The 17,099-nt window shown below is 47.6% G+C and overlaps 2 protein-coding genes across 2 annotated transcripts; both read right to left on the minus strand.

Moving 5' to 3' along the window:
• Positions 1 to 1,817: 1,817 nt before the first annotated feature.
• N7446_012250 (uncharacterized protein) lies at positions 1,818 to 2,567 on the minus strand (the record flags this gene model as incomplete). Its single annotated transcript, XM_058520992.1, has 1 exon — positions 1,818 to 2,567. One exon carries the CDS (start codon positions 2,565 to 2,567, stop codon positions 1,818 to 1,820), a length of 750 nt encoding a protein of 249 aa, XP_058366358.1.
• Positions 2,568 to 15,138: 12,571 nt separating this feature from the next.
• On the minus strand, positions 15,139 to 15,907 carry N7446_012251 (uncharacterized protein; the record flags this gene model as incomplete). Its single annotated transcript, XM_058520993.1, has 2 exons — positions 15,139 to 15,689; positions 15,736 to 15,907. The coding sequence occupies 2 exons, from the start codon at positions 15,905 to 15,907 to the stop codon at positions 15,139 to 15,141; spliced, it is 723 nt and encodes a 240-aa protein (XP_058366359.1).
• Between the last annotated feature and the right edge of the window lie 1,192 nt (positions 15,908 to 17,099).

Consider the following 17,099-nt stretch of genomic DNA (forward strand, 5'->3'; position numbering starts at 1 on the left):
ACACAGAAAGGGCCGAACGGCGCTCCATCAAGCAGTTCTATGGGGGAAATTAGGTTTCGTGCATTTACTACTCTCGACAGGCTTTGATCCTAATCTGGAGGACGATTCAGGCCACTCGCCATTGGCCTGGGCGTGCCGTTTTGATAGACCATTGATGAAAAGGATGTTCTCGTGCGAGCATGACTCGAGATTATTACTCAGTCCTCACATAACATATGATACTGGACTGCCACTCCATCAAGCAGTGTCATATTGGTCACCCGACGCCGTCAAACTCCTTCTTAAAGGAAAGCCTCTACATCTGAACGTTCAGGACCAGTATGGTGATACACCGCTCCATCTCGCCGTTAAAAGCAGACGTCTGGAAGTGGACACATTGCTCCTGAATCGCCCACGACCAACGTGAACTGCAAAGACACAGACGGTAACACGCCGCTTTGGCCGTCTACTTACTCATCTTGCGATGAGATATGAGAGAGGCTCTTGGCCGAGAAAGACATCGATATCAATTTCGTCGGGGGCCGCGGGAGACACTCGAGACCATCCACATCATTGCACCACGCCGTAACTAGACTGGACACTGTTACCCTACGGCGACTTCTTGCGACACTAGGAGTTGATGTGAATATTTGCGTTGCAGGCCAGTCCCTGCTTTACGCCGCTGCTGCACACGGAGGTGTCAACACGGTGGCGATGCTGTTGAAAGTAGAGGAGGTGGACATTAATGGACGGGGATTGGCAGATCCACCCATTTGTCGAGCGGCCGCACGAGGCCACCTTGATGTGGTCGGACTCTTAGTGCAACAAGGCGCACGTCTGAAGATCAATGAACTATCGCTAGTTACGACACCGCACTTTGCATTGTCGTCCGTGATGGGGACTTGGAGATGGTCTGGGTTCTGCTTCGCCATGACCAGATTGATGTCAACCTCACGAATCGGTGGCTCGAGGACATTTTGATATTGGCAGCCAAAGGTGGGCATCTTTCAATTGTTAATGAATTGTTATGTGATCGCAGACAGAAAGGTGGTAGTCTGAGGAGATCTCTGGATGCCGCAGGGGACGACTGCATCCGGAGGGCCATTCGGAGCAGGATAGAAGACCGCAACTCCCGCCAAACGTTTTTGGCGCCGTTGCCAAGAAGAAGCATGGGTGATGGTCTGTAAGAGCTAGTGGTATTCACTTTAGGTAGCTAGAGTGATATGGCACGAGATTTGCTACTCCAACATCAGTTGATAGCAATTTTTGGAATCGTATTATCGCATTCCCACGCCTCGAATGGTATGCAGTCGCAAAAACGTCACGGTAGAATTTCAACCAGCTCTACTAGCACCCAATGTATCCAGAATACACTTGCAGACTACCATTAGGTGATGGTTTCTGCAATATTTTTGTTTCAAGGTTTCATCGGTCATTCAGTTCCGCATATCACTGAGTCATTTAGGGTGAGCAATAGGTGAGATCGAGCGTCAACAGTTGAGGTAAATATTTACTGGCTCTTTGAACGCGGTCAAAATCAGGCCTGGAAGGTCACGGGTGGCAATAGATATGTGATAAGCGGTGCGAATAAGTGTATCGTTGCTCTCTTCGATAAAACGCAGGAACCTTATATTGTACTATCGTTGAGACGTATGTTTACTAGCATAAAGCTGATGTGGCTGTTAGTTAAAGTTGCTCTCTTACTGCTGTGCAATTGATCATTATGGGCTATGTGGTGAGATCCATGGGATGAAGAAAGGAAGGAAGAGAGAGAGTGGGAGTGTGTGTGTGTGTGTGCATAGATTAGAAGATTCGATGAGGTTACCTCAGCTTGGCCATCACCGTTTGCAGTCTCCGTTCCGTACAAAGCAATGTCTAGTAGATAAGGCTCCTGGCTGTGTTTCTGTGTACCAATCTAGATATCTATTGAAATGACACTCCAGGCTCATAGCGTAGTTCCTGAATTCCCCGAGGGCTCGACCATGGTAGACTGGCACGTTTGGGACTGGAGGAGCTTGGGAAGGTGACGAGGCCGATCTAGTAGCTGCAGCAAGTTCCCGTAATCGTTCCAAATTCGGGTCTGCGGCGCCATTTGGGTCTGTATTTTCGTTTTTAACAAGTGATAGGTTCAGCTGGGGCGCACGGAAAGACGGGCTGACAGCTTGCTCAGATGGTGCAGGGAGAGTATTGTTTGGAGCTTGGATAATACCAGTTTTGCTGTCCCCGTTTTGCATCGGTGCTGCAAGCCCCCTGTATTGTGCATTGACCGAGTCCTTTGCAGCAGGGCCGATAGTGGGCGAGTAATCTTTGCTGGTGGTAGCTGCGAGCCGGTTCCAAGCCACCTCAAGCGCTATCTGCTCATCAACAACTTGTTGTTGGATCTCAAGGAGCCGTCGCTGCCGCTTCAAATTTGCGAGCTGCGCCTGGGCCTCTCTAATCTCCGTGTCGAGCTCATCCGTGGGCTGAGACTGCGTAGGGTTAGGCTCGAGCATTTCGGTCAGCCGCGACCCTTGCTCTCGGATTGGCGGAGTAGCCTCGGCGGAGGAGTCGGATTTTTTGAGCTCTTTCCCTTCCAGTAACATCATCATACTGCGAGGGATTGGTATGGTTTGGGGGTTTTCTTATTTTTATTTTTTCTTCTCGTTGGCTGTGGCTTGATTCATAATGATCACGTGGTGATAAGATACACCAATGGATCACGTGGTATTGTTTCGTTGGTAACTCGGCCTGCTAAGTAACAGTTACAGTGACTGGCCATAAGTTTGGACACCCTCCTTAGACCCACTTTCATACCGCTTTCCCTTATAGCCGACACCGCCTAGAAAGACACGCTAGCTACGCGTCGCTATTTCTCGCGATTTTAGCCATTCTAGCTATTTTATAATACTATTTCATGAAGCCTGCCTTTCAAAATCTGCTATTTTTACTATGGCTCCACGCTCAGAACTTACACCTGCTTTACGTGAGAGGATCTGTGAGCTTCATACGGCTGCTCATTGGGGTTACAAACGTATCCATAAGAGATACCCCTGGATTTCACTATCGGGGATCCGGTATACGATTAAAAAAGAGCATGAAAGACGTGCCGGTGTCTCAAAGCCGCGTTCTGGCCGACCGAAGAAGCTTAATGAAGCCGATAAAGTACGCCTTTTAGACTCAATCCACGGGAACCCTCGCGTTACGCACGAAGACCTTCTTACTGAGGTCTCTTATAAAGTGAAAATAAAGTCAATTCGACGGCTTTTGAATGCTGAAAACCTCCGGAAATGGCGATGTAGCTGGCGACCTTATTTAACTGAGGAACATGCCTTTAAACGGCGTCAATGGGCTTTTCGCTATCAACACTTTACTCCCGAAGATTGGGCTCGCGTCTTTTGGTCTGATGAATGTACGGTAGAGCGTGGAATTGGTGTCCGTCGAGAATGGACATTTACTCGGCCAAAAGACCAGCCAAAACTTGGACAAGTTCAAGGCCTTCCACAACGGGGAAAGCAAGTTAAGCAGATGTTTTGGGCTGCTTTCTCGGGCGCTACCCGTCGAACTGGTTTGATTCCGCTATTCGGGGATCCGGAATCAGAGCGTGGAGGTGTGAATAGCAACGTTATCCGGGATCTATACCTCCGCATCCTACCTACCCTAATATCGAATGAAGGGTCGATTTTTCAGCACGATAATGCGCCAACACATACTGCCTACGTCGTCCGAGAAGCTCTACGGGACTTAGAGCTCGAGGTAATGGAATGGCCGCCACATTCGCCTGATTTAAATCCAATTGAGAACCTCTGGGCGTTGTTAAAGGCCGAGATCTATAAGCTTCGGCCTGATCTCATTGATATGAGGAATAATGAGCAGACAAAGGCTATTTTAATAGATACAGCACAGATTGCATGGGGCCGATTGAACCTTGAGCACCTAAAACATCTCTCTGAGACTATGCCGCATCGGGTGCAAGCTATTATTGATAGTGAGGGATGGTATACACAGTATTAGTTAAATGGCATGAGGTTTTAAAACCGGCAGAAAATTATGTAATAGGTGAGTGGGTCTAAGGAGGGTGTCCAAACTTATGGCCAGTCACTTGTAACAGTGTCGGGTACATGTAGTCCGAGATCCAAAAGATGAGCCAAGGTTGCAAAATCATGCACAACAACCTTCAGATCGTAAAACGGTCCAATTGACTATAATCGGTTAATATTTTCAGTGGGCTGTTGGCAGTTTTGTCTCCATTGGATAATAGTAATAGTGATCAAGGCGTTAGTCGGGGAGTTGATCAAGCCTCACGGCGTTGAGGTTTAGATCCCAAGTATTCATGTCCATGACCTTTGCAGACTTGAGCAAATTTGGCCAGCCACCAACGGTCGTTGCAAGCCCGTGTGACCGTGGTAAAGGGGTGGGTACAATCGTCACTGCATAATGACGGATTTCGGTGTTCTACAGGCGTCATTCCGACGCCTTTGTTCACTGACCGGATAATCAATTGGAAAGAAATGATACATACATACTGTGAGATTCACTGATGTTTTATTTGTTGGCATGGGATGCCATGAGCAGGTACAATGCGATGAGGAGCTGTCGATATATCTCATATTCATCAGCTCCCTGGTGATGAACGCTAATTGAGAATATTGAAATTACACGATGAATTTACGGGGAATCATGTATGTCAAGGCCAACAAGGTGGTTTAGGTCTGATCTCTCTTCAATGAGAGAGAGATCCTATTTAATGGAGAGCATTTCTCCTGAACTATACTCTGTATGGTAGCTTCAATGCTGATCACTAGATTCATGCTCGGCGAGGCAGGCATGAAATGCCTGGAGATGCCTGGAGAAGCCATGAATCTCAACAGAGAAGATAAATATATTTTGTTGAGATTCCTGCATGAATAAGTTAGATGGTCTCAAAAGCCGTACTTCATCCGACCAATAAGATCTCGATGACTCTGTCTTTTATTACTACCAATTTCAAGCTATTTATGCTATTCACTAATGACCAATCCGCGTATTCGGAGTATCCATTTCTCCGGTTCTCTTCCAGTATTCATGAACTTGCATTGACAGATGGTGTATACCAGATATATCAGGCATGAATCAGTTGTCACGATTTGTCCTGTATCCGGCCAATTGGAGATGTAAATGACTCTGTATTTCCATTACCCCTATTTCCTGCTATTTATGAGGTCCATTCTAGTTACATAAGCTATGCCGGTCGGATCATCTATAGACCCGGTTTCATGCAGTATTCGTACGATATTTGTGACATCAGTCAGCGTGATCCTTCCTCAAAAAGAGTATAGTTCAGGGGAAATCCTCCCATTTTAAATAGGGTCTCTTTCTCATTGAGAAAGAGACTGTTGGTATCACCAGCTAGGTACTGTACACAGTTAAGTGGACAGTGGTTATGCTTTCAAAGCAAAAGTCAATTTTGATTCATGTAAAATAGATGTGTTCCCCCAGGTCGTGGTCCAATGCCCCTGAATCCATACGGCGGGAGCCGCAGCTTAGCAAGATTACGTACAAAGTGTCTTTGCTTATTCTGACGGGAGGATATGTCCCGACAGAGACCAAGAGACTTAAACACCTCTCTGGAATAGACTGTTTGCATGCGTTATTCATCTTCTGCTAGAAGACATCGTATATTTCAACATATTTTAATCTCCCACTTTTACATTTGTTAAAGCCTCAAAATCTGACAGAGAAATATTGTACAATTTAGAATTATTATACAAAAAAAAAAAAAAAAAAAAATTCTATTGATCGTTGCGAGTTCAAAATATTTAGTTGATGTACGGCCAAACTTCAACAATGTCCGCGGGTCAGCACACGCGACCGTGACCTAATACTCCCACTCCAGTCTAGACGGACAGACGCACAGCTCACACAGCCAACTGTAAAGCGAGGCTGGGAAGACCAGTCCATGTCTCCTAGTGAAGAAATTGTAGGCGCTCTTTGACGATTCAACGTTGGGTCATTAACAGATGAGATGGTCAAACATGAATCATCGAAGATTGAATAGCTCCCAGTGTCTCAATATAGAAGACCGTGGAGGATTTGATCGTTAGCCAACGTTTCCTTAACCGATTCAGCATCACTTTTTCTCAACATAACCCCAACTCGTCTCTCTCTGTGGGCATATAAAATGGCATCAAGAATGTCGCTGCAAAAGTCGCGGTAAAAACGAAGGTATGGGTTGCAACAGGCCTCACATAGGATAGGCATCGTGTCTTTCAACGTTTGCTACCTAGCAGAGCACGTACGCGACAGGAGCCGAGAAGCCTATAAATACGTCCTCTACCCCCAGCAATTTGTTCTACAATCCTATCACTTGGCTACGCAAAGTCGAGCAGGCCTTGTGTCTTGAGGCACTCGATAAGTTCACCCCCTTCGACCCAGTACTTATTTTTCCACTGTACTGACAACTTTAGATACATCGTGGACCGGCAAGCTAGAAAGTGCCTGTGAGAGACGTGATTCCCACTAGGTCCACTATGCCACCCATGCCAGCCGATCAAAGAACAAGATTTGGGTTAGCTGGTCAAAGTGTCTATGCGAACATCTCTCTCCACCATAGCAGCCGACTCACTGTCTCGCCCTGGACCTCCCCCGATGCAAAAGAGCGACTTTTCATACAGGTATGTAAATTTCAGCACGATACTGTCCAAATTCAACTGACTTCAAAGATGATGCGAAACAACCAGATCCGTGCATTCCGTCCAATATACACCAGCGCAAAGCCACGGAGCCCTTTCCCGTGTCTTATTTCAGAACATGTGAGTCATGCATTGTCTCGCCGATCAACAAGCTAATGATGGACAGGAAACCGTTGACAGTGCACCAGAGTGAGTCCGAACCAGCACCTCGTCAGTGCTCCGCGCAAAGCCACGGCTTACACACCATTTCTGGTCCTGCCGCTTCAAACCATGCAGCATGTCCTATGTGGAATATTGTAAACCAAGGGCGCGGGCCAACAACAGCACGCATAAGCTCCAGACATTGGTTATCCACGATGAGGTGAGTGGAATATCGCGCCTCCTGCTGCGCCGGGTCCGATTATTTGTGCCAAGTCTGTGTCTCAAACACAAAACACCACTGACATCTCCATGCCGTTGTAGGAGCAGCCCATCGCCAGCATGTTGTGCCAAGCAACCTATTCCCGCCGAGTCAGATAAGACCTAGGGCACTACGGCGCGCTCCATCGTGTCTTCCGCCCCTCTCCTTACCGCCTTCACGCACCAAACGGCGGAGCCTCAACCTCTTGGCATCTACACGAAGCAGTCTCCCAGTACGACTGTACAATTCCTTGTCACAGGTGAGTTCGTCGCGCGCCTTTGCCGTCTAGGAAACTTGCCCGGTGCATCCAGCGCGGCTTCTCGAAGCGACAGCCGGAGAGTGCAACGAACATGAATACAACATGGCGTGAATGGTGACCGCATTGCTGAAGAGAATTGGAAGTGATCTAGTCGGTAAGCTGGTATGATCACGATCCTAATTGATCATCGGTCTCAAGCGTACTCTCGGCGGATTCTTCATGAACAACGTAAAGCACATTACCTCGTCCAGCTGGATCAAAACTTGCTGACTCCTGACTCGGATCCCCCAACAGGAAGACACCCTCAGATTCCCACCACTCGAATGCGAAGCGAGCAAATCTCTTATCTGCTCAAGCTCCCCTACACAATACGATCGCATGCTGTCTATAGCTTCCACATGACTACTGGTGGCATCGATGAGTCGCTGGTGGGTACCAAATCGGCTACCTCGACCCTTTCTCCCAGTCGATTTTGTGCATCAGATCATGCGTTGATATGCCTACCTGGCGCAAGACCCGAAATCTAAGGAGCGCATACCACTGTCTATCTCTCGGCATTGAACACTCACAGGGGATAGCCTTCTCGTGGCTTGGGATCCGGGTGCTGAATGGGTGACTATCGTTGTCTTCGGATGGTGTCTAGCGTCTTTAAAGCCTGGACCTCTGAAAGATGCCGAGAGGTTCCGGTGTTTCTGTCTTGCTTCATAGCGGACGAACCGTACCTTCGCAGAGGGCCAGGTTGTTATTCCAAGTCTGCATGCAAGGAGAATGTGAGGCAACAGCCCCGTCATTTCTAGCCGAATAAGTTGACATGACCATCCCAGCTTCAAATCGAGCGGACAAGACCGAGGACAGCTAAATCAATGAGAGAGCCCACGACCCAAGAATCACCGTCCGGTACAATCCCACTTGATTCCGACCCGCGTTGCTGAGCAAAAAAGGATCAGCAAGGAACCTGTGTTACAGTCCTAGGTATCCAGATCGACTCTATTGCAGTGGAAGCTCGTCTGCCGCCAGAAAAGTTGTGCCGCGCCACATTGGACGCCGCAGCTGCCCTGAACGCAGCGAGTCTCTCCGTCAAGCAAGCAGAGCGCCTCACAGGCTTATTAGCCTTTTGTTCAAGAGTTGTCCGACTTGGAAGAACAAGATTACAGTCTCTATACACCTTCCAAGCCGCTTTCCCACATGGGAGTAGTGCGCGCCGCCGTATCCCTTACGAGGTACGTGACGATTTGGAATGGTGGAGGGACTCCTTGTCTCTCTTCAACGGCGTACTCCTAATTGACCCCTGCCGCCGCCCCATCACGCATCTCTACACAGATGCCTCTAGTATAGGCCAGGGGCTCTTCTTCTTCTCATCCCAGTCTACATTAGACTGCTGGCTGGCCCATTGTCACCAGCTTCATCCAAGCAATGCTGCCACATTGGCCCTTGCTGAAGACGCACATGCGCACATCAATACCAACGAAGTGGACGCTATTCTACAAGGCTTCCTACTCTTCAGCCACCATTGGCTCCATCATACTCTCGTTATCCACACGGATAGCTCCACAGCGCACACGGGACTCAAGAAAGGCTTTCTTCATGGTCCGCCTAACGCACCTCTGAAGAGCCTGCTTATCCTAGCGGCGGCGAGAGACATCCACATCGTGCCACACTGGCTCCCCTCCGGGGAAAATACATTAGCAGACGCGCTCTCACGTAACAATCTTGAAGACATTGCTAACATTTGTCCCCATTGGCAGGACCTCTCGGTATTGAACCGCCCGCGTGGTTCTCTTCACGAGCTCCTCAGCTCAATGCCGGCCACCTAAAACTGCTCTGGAACGGACTCAGCGCCAACACCCGTTCCGTTTACCTCTCCGTTCAGCGCAGCCACGAAAAGCACTGCGCGCTACAAAATTTCTCCGCATGGCCAGTGTCAAGACATTCATTAACCTCATGGCTAAGCTCACGACTCCTTGGTAATGCCAGCCAAAAGGCCGTCAAGCCTGACACCGCACTCGCCGACCTAGCCGCTCTCCGAGCCTACCATATCGATAATTTCCTTGACGATATCTTCGATAACAAGCATTTTCGACGTCTCATAGACGGTGCGAGAAGACTCAAACCCGTCACAAAAATACGGGTCAGAAAACCTATTTCTCGTGACACTATTACGAACTATCTGCGAGCCTCGCCGCACTCCCGCCTCGGCCATTGGAGATGTCTGCGAACCTTCTAGACGTCTATAACTTTGCCACCGCGTGCCGGGTAGCATTTGCTGGATTCCTTCGCCTCGGAGAATTCACCTACAAGGCTGACGATCTCAGCACACATTCTATCTTCTCAGCCACAAAGTTAACGCGCTCCGACGTCAGATTCTCGCCCTCGTTAGACCACGCACAACTCACACTCAAGCGCAGTAAGACAAACCGCCGCCACGAAGGGGTGCAAATTATTCTTGCAAAGACAGGAGACGGCGCGTGCCCAGTTGATGCCCTTCAGAAGCTGCTACTTCTCGATCCCAGAGGGCCCGACGCCCCATTGTTCTCCTTCCACAGAAGACCATTCAGTCGCAACAACTTCCTCTCGACCTTATCTACTAAGCTAAGAGCGCTTGGACTACGGACAGAGGGCTACTCGGGTCACAGTTTTCGGAAGGGCGCAGCTCAGCATGCGCACGATAGTGGGATACTCGACGACCAGATTCAGATGCTAGGGAGATGGACCTCAGAGTCTTTCAGGGTGTATTTTACGGCGAACGCGTCAGTTTTGTACAAGCTCAATCACCAGTTCCAGACAGGCTCGCCGGCCCCGCTGTCTCTGCTGCTTCCACCACCGTCCCCTCCACCATCCTAGTTTGGCCGGGTCATTTGGGCCCTATCTGACGCTACGGTCTACGACCGCAGCGACAGGTGACCCGTTATGGCCAAACTACACTCTTCTTGCTCCTCTTGACTGCGTGAGGTCACCAAGAAAGCATGAATAATACCACAAAAACAACTTAAATTTTGCTATTTAACACGTGTAGGGCATTTAATATACGTATGACCTTTAGTACCACATCCAGAACAGGTGACCTGCCGCCTAACTGTAGGCATAGAGGGTAAAGCAGGTTCTGTAGGTTGTTCTACAGGCATCTCCAGCAAAGATATATCTTTACATACATCCTTCTTCTCAATAACCACATCACTCTGACTGCTCTCCTGACCCCTTAAAATGCCTCTCTGATCAATAAATGTATGTTTGATCACTCGTTTTTTTTGTCTGTTTTTTGTTGGTTGCCTCTAATTGTATACAGCGATCTTGGAGGAAAATTTGGCGGTGGACCACTTTTATGGTCATTTCGTAGGTCCTCTTAATCTCCCGTTTAATAGGCGAAGAAAGGATTGAAGAAGAAGATTCTAGACCTTTTTTGATACGAGATTGCGATTTTGAGAATTTCGAGAGAGTCCAGAGAGTATTTGGATCACTATCACTGCCGGAAGAGAGTGGTCGCTGGGAAAGGATCTCAAGAGGAGGAAGTTCATCCAGGTGCACATTCAGTTTTTCCAAGACTTTATCTGGATTAAATGGTGTTAATCCAGTAGCCAAGAAGCTATTCTGGATAGTAGAGGCCGTAAAAGCACCCTTTCTTGCATCTGCAATCAATTCAAGGAAATCTTCCTTATCAATAGAATTGACTCCATTCCGCATCATGGTTGAAACCGCTCCTCCATAAAGCCTCTTCAAAACCGAAAAACAACCCACATCCAAAGGTTGTAAAAGATGAGAGGCATGGGAAGGCATGCGGATTGCAATGATATCATTTTCATCACAAAGTTGGTCAAATTCAGGGGTCAAATGACTACCATGACCATCCAGGACCAAGAGGCAATATTTTCCTACCCTTCTCCCAATATTTGGGATAAAGTAGTATTTTAGCCACCAAATACCAACCTCATTGGTACTCCAGCCATTTTTACTTGTAGTAAGACCAGCTCCTTCTTGATTGTTCAGGAGGGGTTGGCGTAGATGCGCTGGAAAAAGTTTTCCCTTGAAAACAAAGAGTGGAGGATGAACACTTCCATCAGCTCTGATACACTCAATTGAAGTCACCCACTCGCGATTTCCGGCTTGTAAGAGAGCTCTTTTCCCATGGTATTCAGCCGAGGTAATAATCCTCTGTGTCGCGCCAACCCCCATAGCAAAACCAGACTCATCAAAGTTGAAAATATCATCTGACGTGATACCCCACTTTTCAATAGTATTTTGGACCAAATCAAACCATGGTTTAATAATTCGAGGGTCCTCTGAAAGTGCTCTCTGATAGTCGTATTTTCGAGAGAGTCGGCTGGATAAATTCGGGCGTCGTTTGATAAATTGAGTAGGCCAATTGACACCGATAGTGGAGGGGGTATTTTTCTGGGCACTTCGTAGGAGATTGGCCATATCGCGCAACATAGGCATCGTGAGAGCAGCACCTCTGGTATCCATATCAAGTAACCAATTTTCCATTGATTGCTCTTCAATTTCAGTGAAAATATGGCCAGTTGGTCTCTTCTCAGCCAAAGATTCGCGCCCATTGATCCGATACTTCAAAGTTGAGACAGGTAAATCAAATGATCGTGCAGCAGCTGCAGCAGAGGGATATTTACCATCTTTTATAGCCTTTATAGCTAATAAAAGACGGCCCTCCTGCTCTATCAACTTTTTTTTCGATCAGAGCGTTGGGGGGCATTTTTGTTGTGGTTAAAAAACATGTTTTATTATTGAGGGGGATTTTTTATGGGGTCGCCCGACCGGCAGTGTCGCCCGGGAGACCGTGAATCACGTTAAAAGTTGAGGTGTCCCTATCAGTTCCCGCTGATGGGTTCTTGGCGGGCTAGCGGGTACCCATGGGGTACCCGAAAAAGCAATATGGCGAGGTCTAGCTGCGATTTTCCAGTATGGGGATGAAAATGGAGCCGGTCAAGACTAGTAGGCCATCGTGAATCTGTGTAGCCGTAGAACTTCCCAATGATTGATTTTCACATACCTGTCAACCTCATTAATCGACTCAACTTGAGTAATTCGAGGTCCAAGTGGGCATCTAGCCAATTGCCCATTTTCTACTATACTATGATCCATCCTGCTACTTTAGCCGAATTAAAAAGAAATCTTGTTTATTTTTATTTTTAGTCTTTTAATTTATTTTCATTTTTTAACCTACGTCGAAACAATGGTACGATGTGCATTGCTATATTAGATGGTGAAATGGGGATGGCTCAATGGCAGTCTGGCATAGCAGACAGGTCGATATCATGGATGAAGGATCAAGCAACCAACACTCCCTAGACAGCACTAGTAGACAGCGGAGCGTATACCCTGAGACTTCTTCATAATAAAAGGGCTGGAAACGAAAAGAGTGAATTGTACGATGCTAGCCCAGTCCTCTGCTGGAATCCCAACATGGAGGAATGCTATCTGACTGGCCACGTGACTAATAGTCCGTCCATCTTTCTACTATGTCACCGGTTCCACCACTACAATGGGTATTTAATTATTAAACTCATTTTTTGCGAGCTGTGAGTTCCGCTATGACCACTTGCCTCCCAAATGGAGACTTGTTCTAAGTAGATATGGTGAGTTGAGTACAGTAGACATAAGTTATATTCTCGCTGTTTGTAGTTTCTCAACCATCTCTTCCAGAGTTTGCTCTCAGCGTGATTTCCTGGTTGCCGTCCGTTCTTTTACTCTTTTACGTACCCCATCCACCACGATGCCGACAGGTGACTATGTTCCTTGGACTGAGACTGAGGAAGAAAACCTCGAACCATGGTTATTTGAATATGAATGGATGTCATGGGAACAAAGGGCTAAGGAATATTCCAAGCAACACGATAAGTACAGGTCATTCGAGTCCCTGCGAGGAAAGCGCAATCAGCTTCGGAAAGGAATTCGAAAACGGCGACCGATCGCAGACAAATCGACTTCACGATCCCATACCAGGGCTCGGTACCAACGTCAGATGCTTCCGGAGGGCTTCCCTCCTCGCTCTCCGACCTTCAGGCTAAAATCTGCGGATCCTTGGTCTCATCAGCTAATGCAGCAAGTGCGTCGATATAGATTACGCGACATCAGGCTTCTGCACCATCCTCGCAAAATCAAGAAGACTCCCAGCCCGCAATCTCACCAAACAATACCACACCGGGTAGGTCAAGATAAAACCAGAATATACCTCACATTGCTAATCATTGACTGCCTTCTCAGTCTATATATCTCCCAAGCCTGTATTCCGTCGACATGAACTACTTACCGTATTGCTAAATGTGCATGCCCGAAAATGGCCCGCACGTTTTAGTTTTGGGCAAACGATGTCAATATCCTCCCAAACCTCCTGGACCTCTTTACATAGACCAAACACTTCCTTTAAAAAGCTCTGAAGGGATCGACTGAAGCTCCCAAAATCTTTGTTCTGGGGTACATAGTGATCGCCGAAGAATTCATAGGGCCATGGGTTTGAGCAATGTCGTGCGAGGTTCCGTGTCTGTGCAGTAGAAATCGTTGCATCCAACTCGCCGACGGCGTGGAACATTGGAGTTACAATCTTAGGGAGATAGAAAGCTTAGTAGCATTCATTCTCTAATTTGAAGCCGCTCAGACATATTGCTGAACACTATTTATTCAAATCAGGCGTATCCCCAACACGACGGAATAGGTCGATTGTATATGTAAGCAGCGATCCTCCTGAGACTCAATGCAGTTTCTAGTTCCAGTAAGTGGGTCACGACTCTTAGAACAAATGGTGTCGTTCTTTAGAATGATGCAAGGAGCTATTTCTCACATTAGGAAAGGGTACCTATATCCACATACGTGAGCTACTGTACTATCTTCATGGGCGGTGAAAGAAATTGCGACGCATGTCCAATCCATTTTGGCACTCTCGTGAACGTTGAAGGTACAAGTCATGTTCTAAGCGAGGATTTAGAACAGTAGTGGTTAGAACGTAAGCCGTGCGCGATTACTTGAATTCAGAATTGAACGCTGGATCTAATTATTGTTAAGACGAAATGGCGGTTTCCCCTTGAGGATGGGCAAACGAAAATGAGTGATGTATAAAAGCGGATGAGTAGTGGCCAATAACAAATTAACGCTGCATACGTACTTGCTCTTTTATCAGTCAAGGCATTGAAGCCACTATTGGAACAACCAAGAAAGGGTAGGCATAGAAGTCTGCAGTTTATGACGGGCTCCCCACAGCCCACTGTAGTCTAGCAGGTCGTCATATTGTACAGACCTGGACACTGAAGGATTACCTACGAATCGTGCACAAATGCTTAGTCCCCTCACCACTCCTTGTCACTGGGCATGGAAGCGCTGAGCTTAACAATTTATTCCACTTCTCATTGTCAACCAGAGGCACAGTTGACACCCATTCTGAAACAGTTATTGACTGCTATTCTCCCCCCGGTTATAACAGCGTATCTGCTCAAGAATGGAGATGGCCGGACCCATTGTCATCGTCCACATGTACTGAGGATATCTTCCTCTCCTTGCCAGCTTCCCGACTTCCGAAAATGCTGGACTGGGCTGACATCCGGGTCTGCGTTTTGGATCAAGAAACCGATGAAATGGTAGCAATATATCCATTTTTCCTCCCGCGGGTGGAATCAATGCTAGGAAGCTTGTCCAAAGCTTGTAAGCTAGTGCAAGAAGTTGCCGCGAGCCATGACATAAAGGAATTTGAATGTCAATTATCCATTTGGCTTTGTAACCAAGGAGAGTCCAATGCTGTGACTCTAAAGACCGCTTTCAGCTCATATTTCCGCCCAAGTGCACCAGAATCTGCTTGATCCATCGATTTTCTGTAGTAGCTAATGAGAACTTGCTCAGAGTGCAGTTCTACCTCATCAGACGACGGCAGCTTTGCAAGTGCATGTGCATGCCGGGGTAGGCGTGAGAGTTGGAGATTGATCTGCAAGAGGCGTCTCAGTAGCCGAGTTACTGGCTGAAGTTGAAGCCAAAGATTGACTGTTTGTAGGCGTCGAGGTGAATATCGGAGTTGGTGATTGATCTGCAAGGGGCGTCTCAGTAGCCGAGTTACTGGCTGAAGTTGAAGCCAAAGATTGACTGTTTGTAGGCGTCGAGGTGAATATCGGAGTAGGGGATAGATCAGCATGGGCTGTTTCAGAAGCGGACATGTCGATTGTAGTTGAGAACGAGGTCTGACTGCCCGTAAAGATCGGCGTGGTCGTCTGAGAGGAAACTGTTTTACCGATGCTACATCCACTGGGCACCTTAAGACCGTTTTCTAGCGTACAACTAGAAGTATCTCCCTCTCGGTTGTGGAAAGCCACGGTGCCGTTTTTGTTCACTGTCACCCAGGCGACCTGCTCTCCATTTTCAGTGCCACATATATCAATTTTCACCGACTTATCGTCGGAACCGGCACCAGTGAAACCTAAGGGTGTTAACAACAGCGCGTTTGGTTCAGATTGTGTACTCACTCGAACAATCTTTGCCTTTCAGCTTAGCAAAGGTTGCTGAGTAGCCGGTACAGCCGTGGTTATTCTGAGACCACACTCTACAGTTGTTCTCGCCACCAGTGTCCTTAATGATAGCCAAATAACTGCCTGTCACAACATTTCCGATGAAGAAAAGGTAATTGAAGGAACGCATCTTGGACTTTGCGCGGCTTGAAGTCAAGCAAGTGTGGTGATGGTGACGACTGGCTGGGGCCGATAATTATTTATGTCCGGGACTGAATCCTTCAAACCTACATTCTATTATTCTTACTGACTCTTTTAGACGGGGGGAAAAAAGATGGGGGGGGAATGGAAGCAATTACTTGTGGGAGTGTTCTTGTGGCATAAGTCTCAGCAGTACAGCCGACAGGCCGATTGATTGGAAGCGGCCAGTCCGCTCACATGCCGGCCGGTGGTGGCACTCCAAAATTGCGTGGATATTCCTTGAACAGCTGGGATAATATGAGGGTGCCTGGTATTGGTAGGTCAGCCACTAAGAAGCCCATCCACACCTTTTTTGTGTTTTCTGCCCTCAATAATCAATTAGGCCTATGCAAATGTTCTTCCGCCGCGTCCCCTTATATAGTCCACAGAGCATTTTCTATTCTCCAATTCCAAACTAGGCGCCTTTTCCTGAATACACGTCATTAGTGACCCAAGCCGCGTTTTATCTTCCGTTTGTCCTGCCTGCATCTGCTGTGATAGCTTAATCACAACTTCACAATGGCTGTATGTTCTCACGAAATCTAGACCGGCTTCCTTAGCTTCTGACGAACTATGCCGGGGAAATGGGTACTCCGGAGGAGGGATGTTCTCTTCAATAAATAGCGGAGGATCTCTGTGAGAGTAGGTACCGGACCTTTGACTATGCAAAATCCGAGCAATACTAACCAAGGAAGCTCATCGCTTCATCTGAGGAAAAAGGCGAGTGCTGGAGTCATTGAAACGAACTCGTTCCGGCACCTATAATAAGCGATCCATAACAAGAGACACCTTCTAACTTTCGGCAAATATACAAATATACACTCGCCTCTCTTTTAGAGATTCCAAATAGTAAGATCAATCGCCTCTATTCTGAGGAGGCGAGGCGGAAGAGGGGGCGAGGCGGAAGACGGGGATATGCGGAAGAGAAGGATATGCGGAAGAAGGAGCTATGCGGAAGAGGGGCCAAGCGGAAGAAGGAGCTATGCGGAAGAGAAGGCCATGTGGAATAGGGGGCCATGCGGCAATGTGGAGCCCTTTTCAGTCCCCAGCCTTATAAAAGCTTCCTCCCACCATGTCTCGTCTCTTTTTGTTCCCAGTGCCCCTAAGGGTTTTTTTTCCTTCGGCGTCAACCGCTAATTGCA

Source organism: Penicillium canescens, assembly GCF_028828765.1.
Source record: "Penicillium canescens strain IBT 15451 chromosome Unknown utg000010l_segment0_segment0, whole genome shotgun sequence".
Classification (NCBI taxonomy): domain Eukaryota; kingdom Fungi; phylum Ascomycota; class Eurotiomycetes; order Eurotiales; family Aspergillaceae; genus Penicillium; species Penicillium canescens.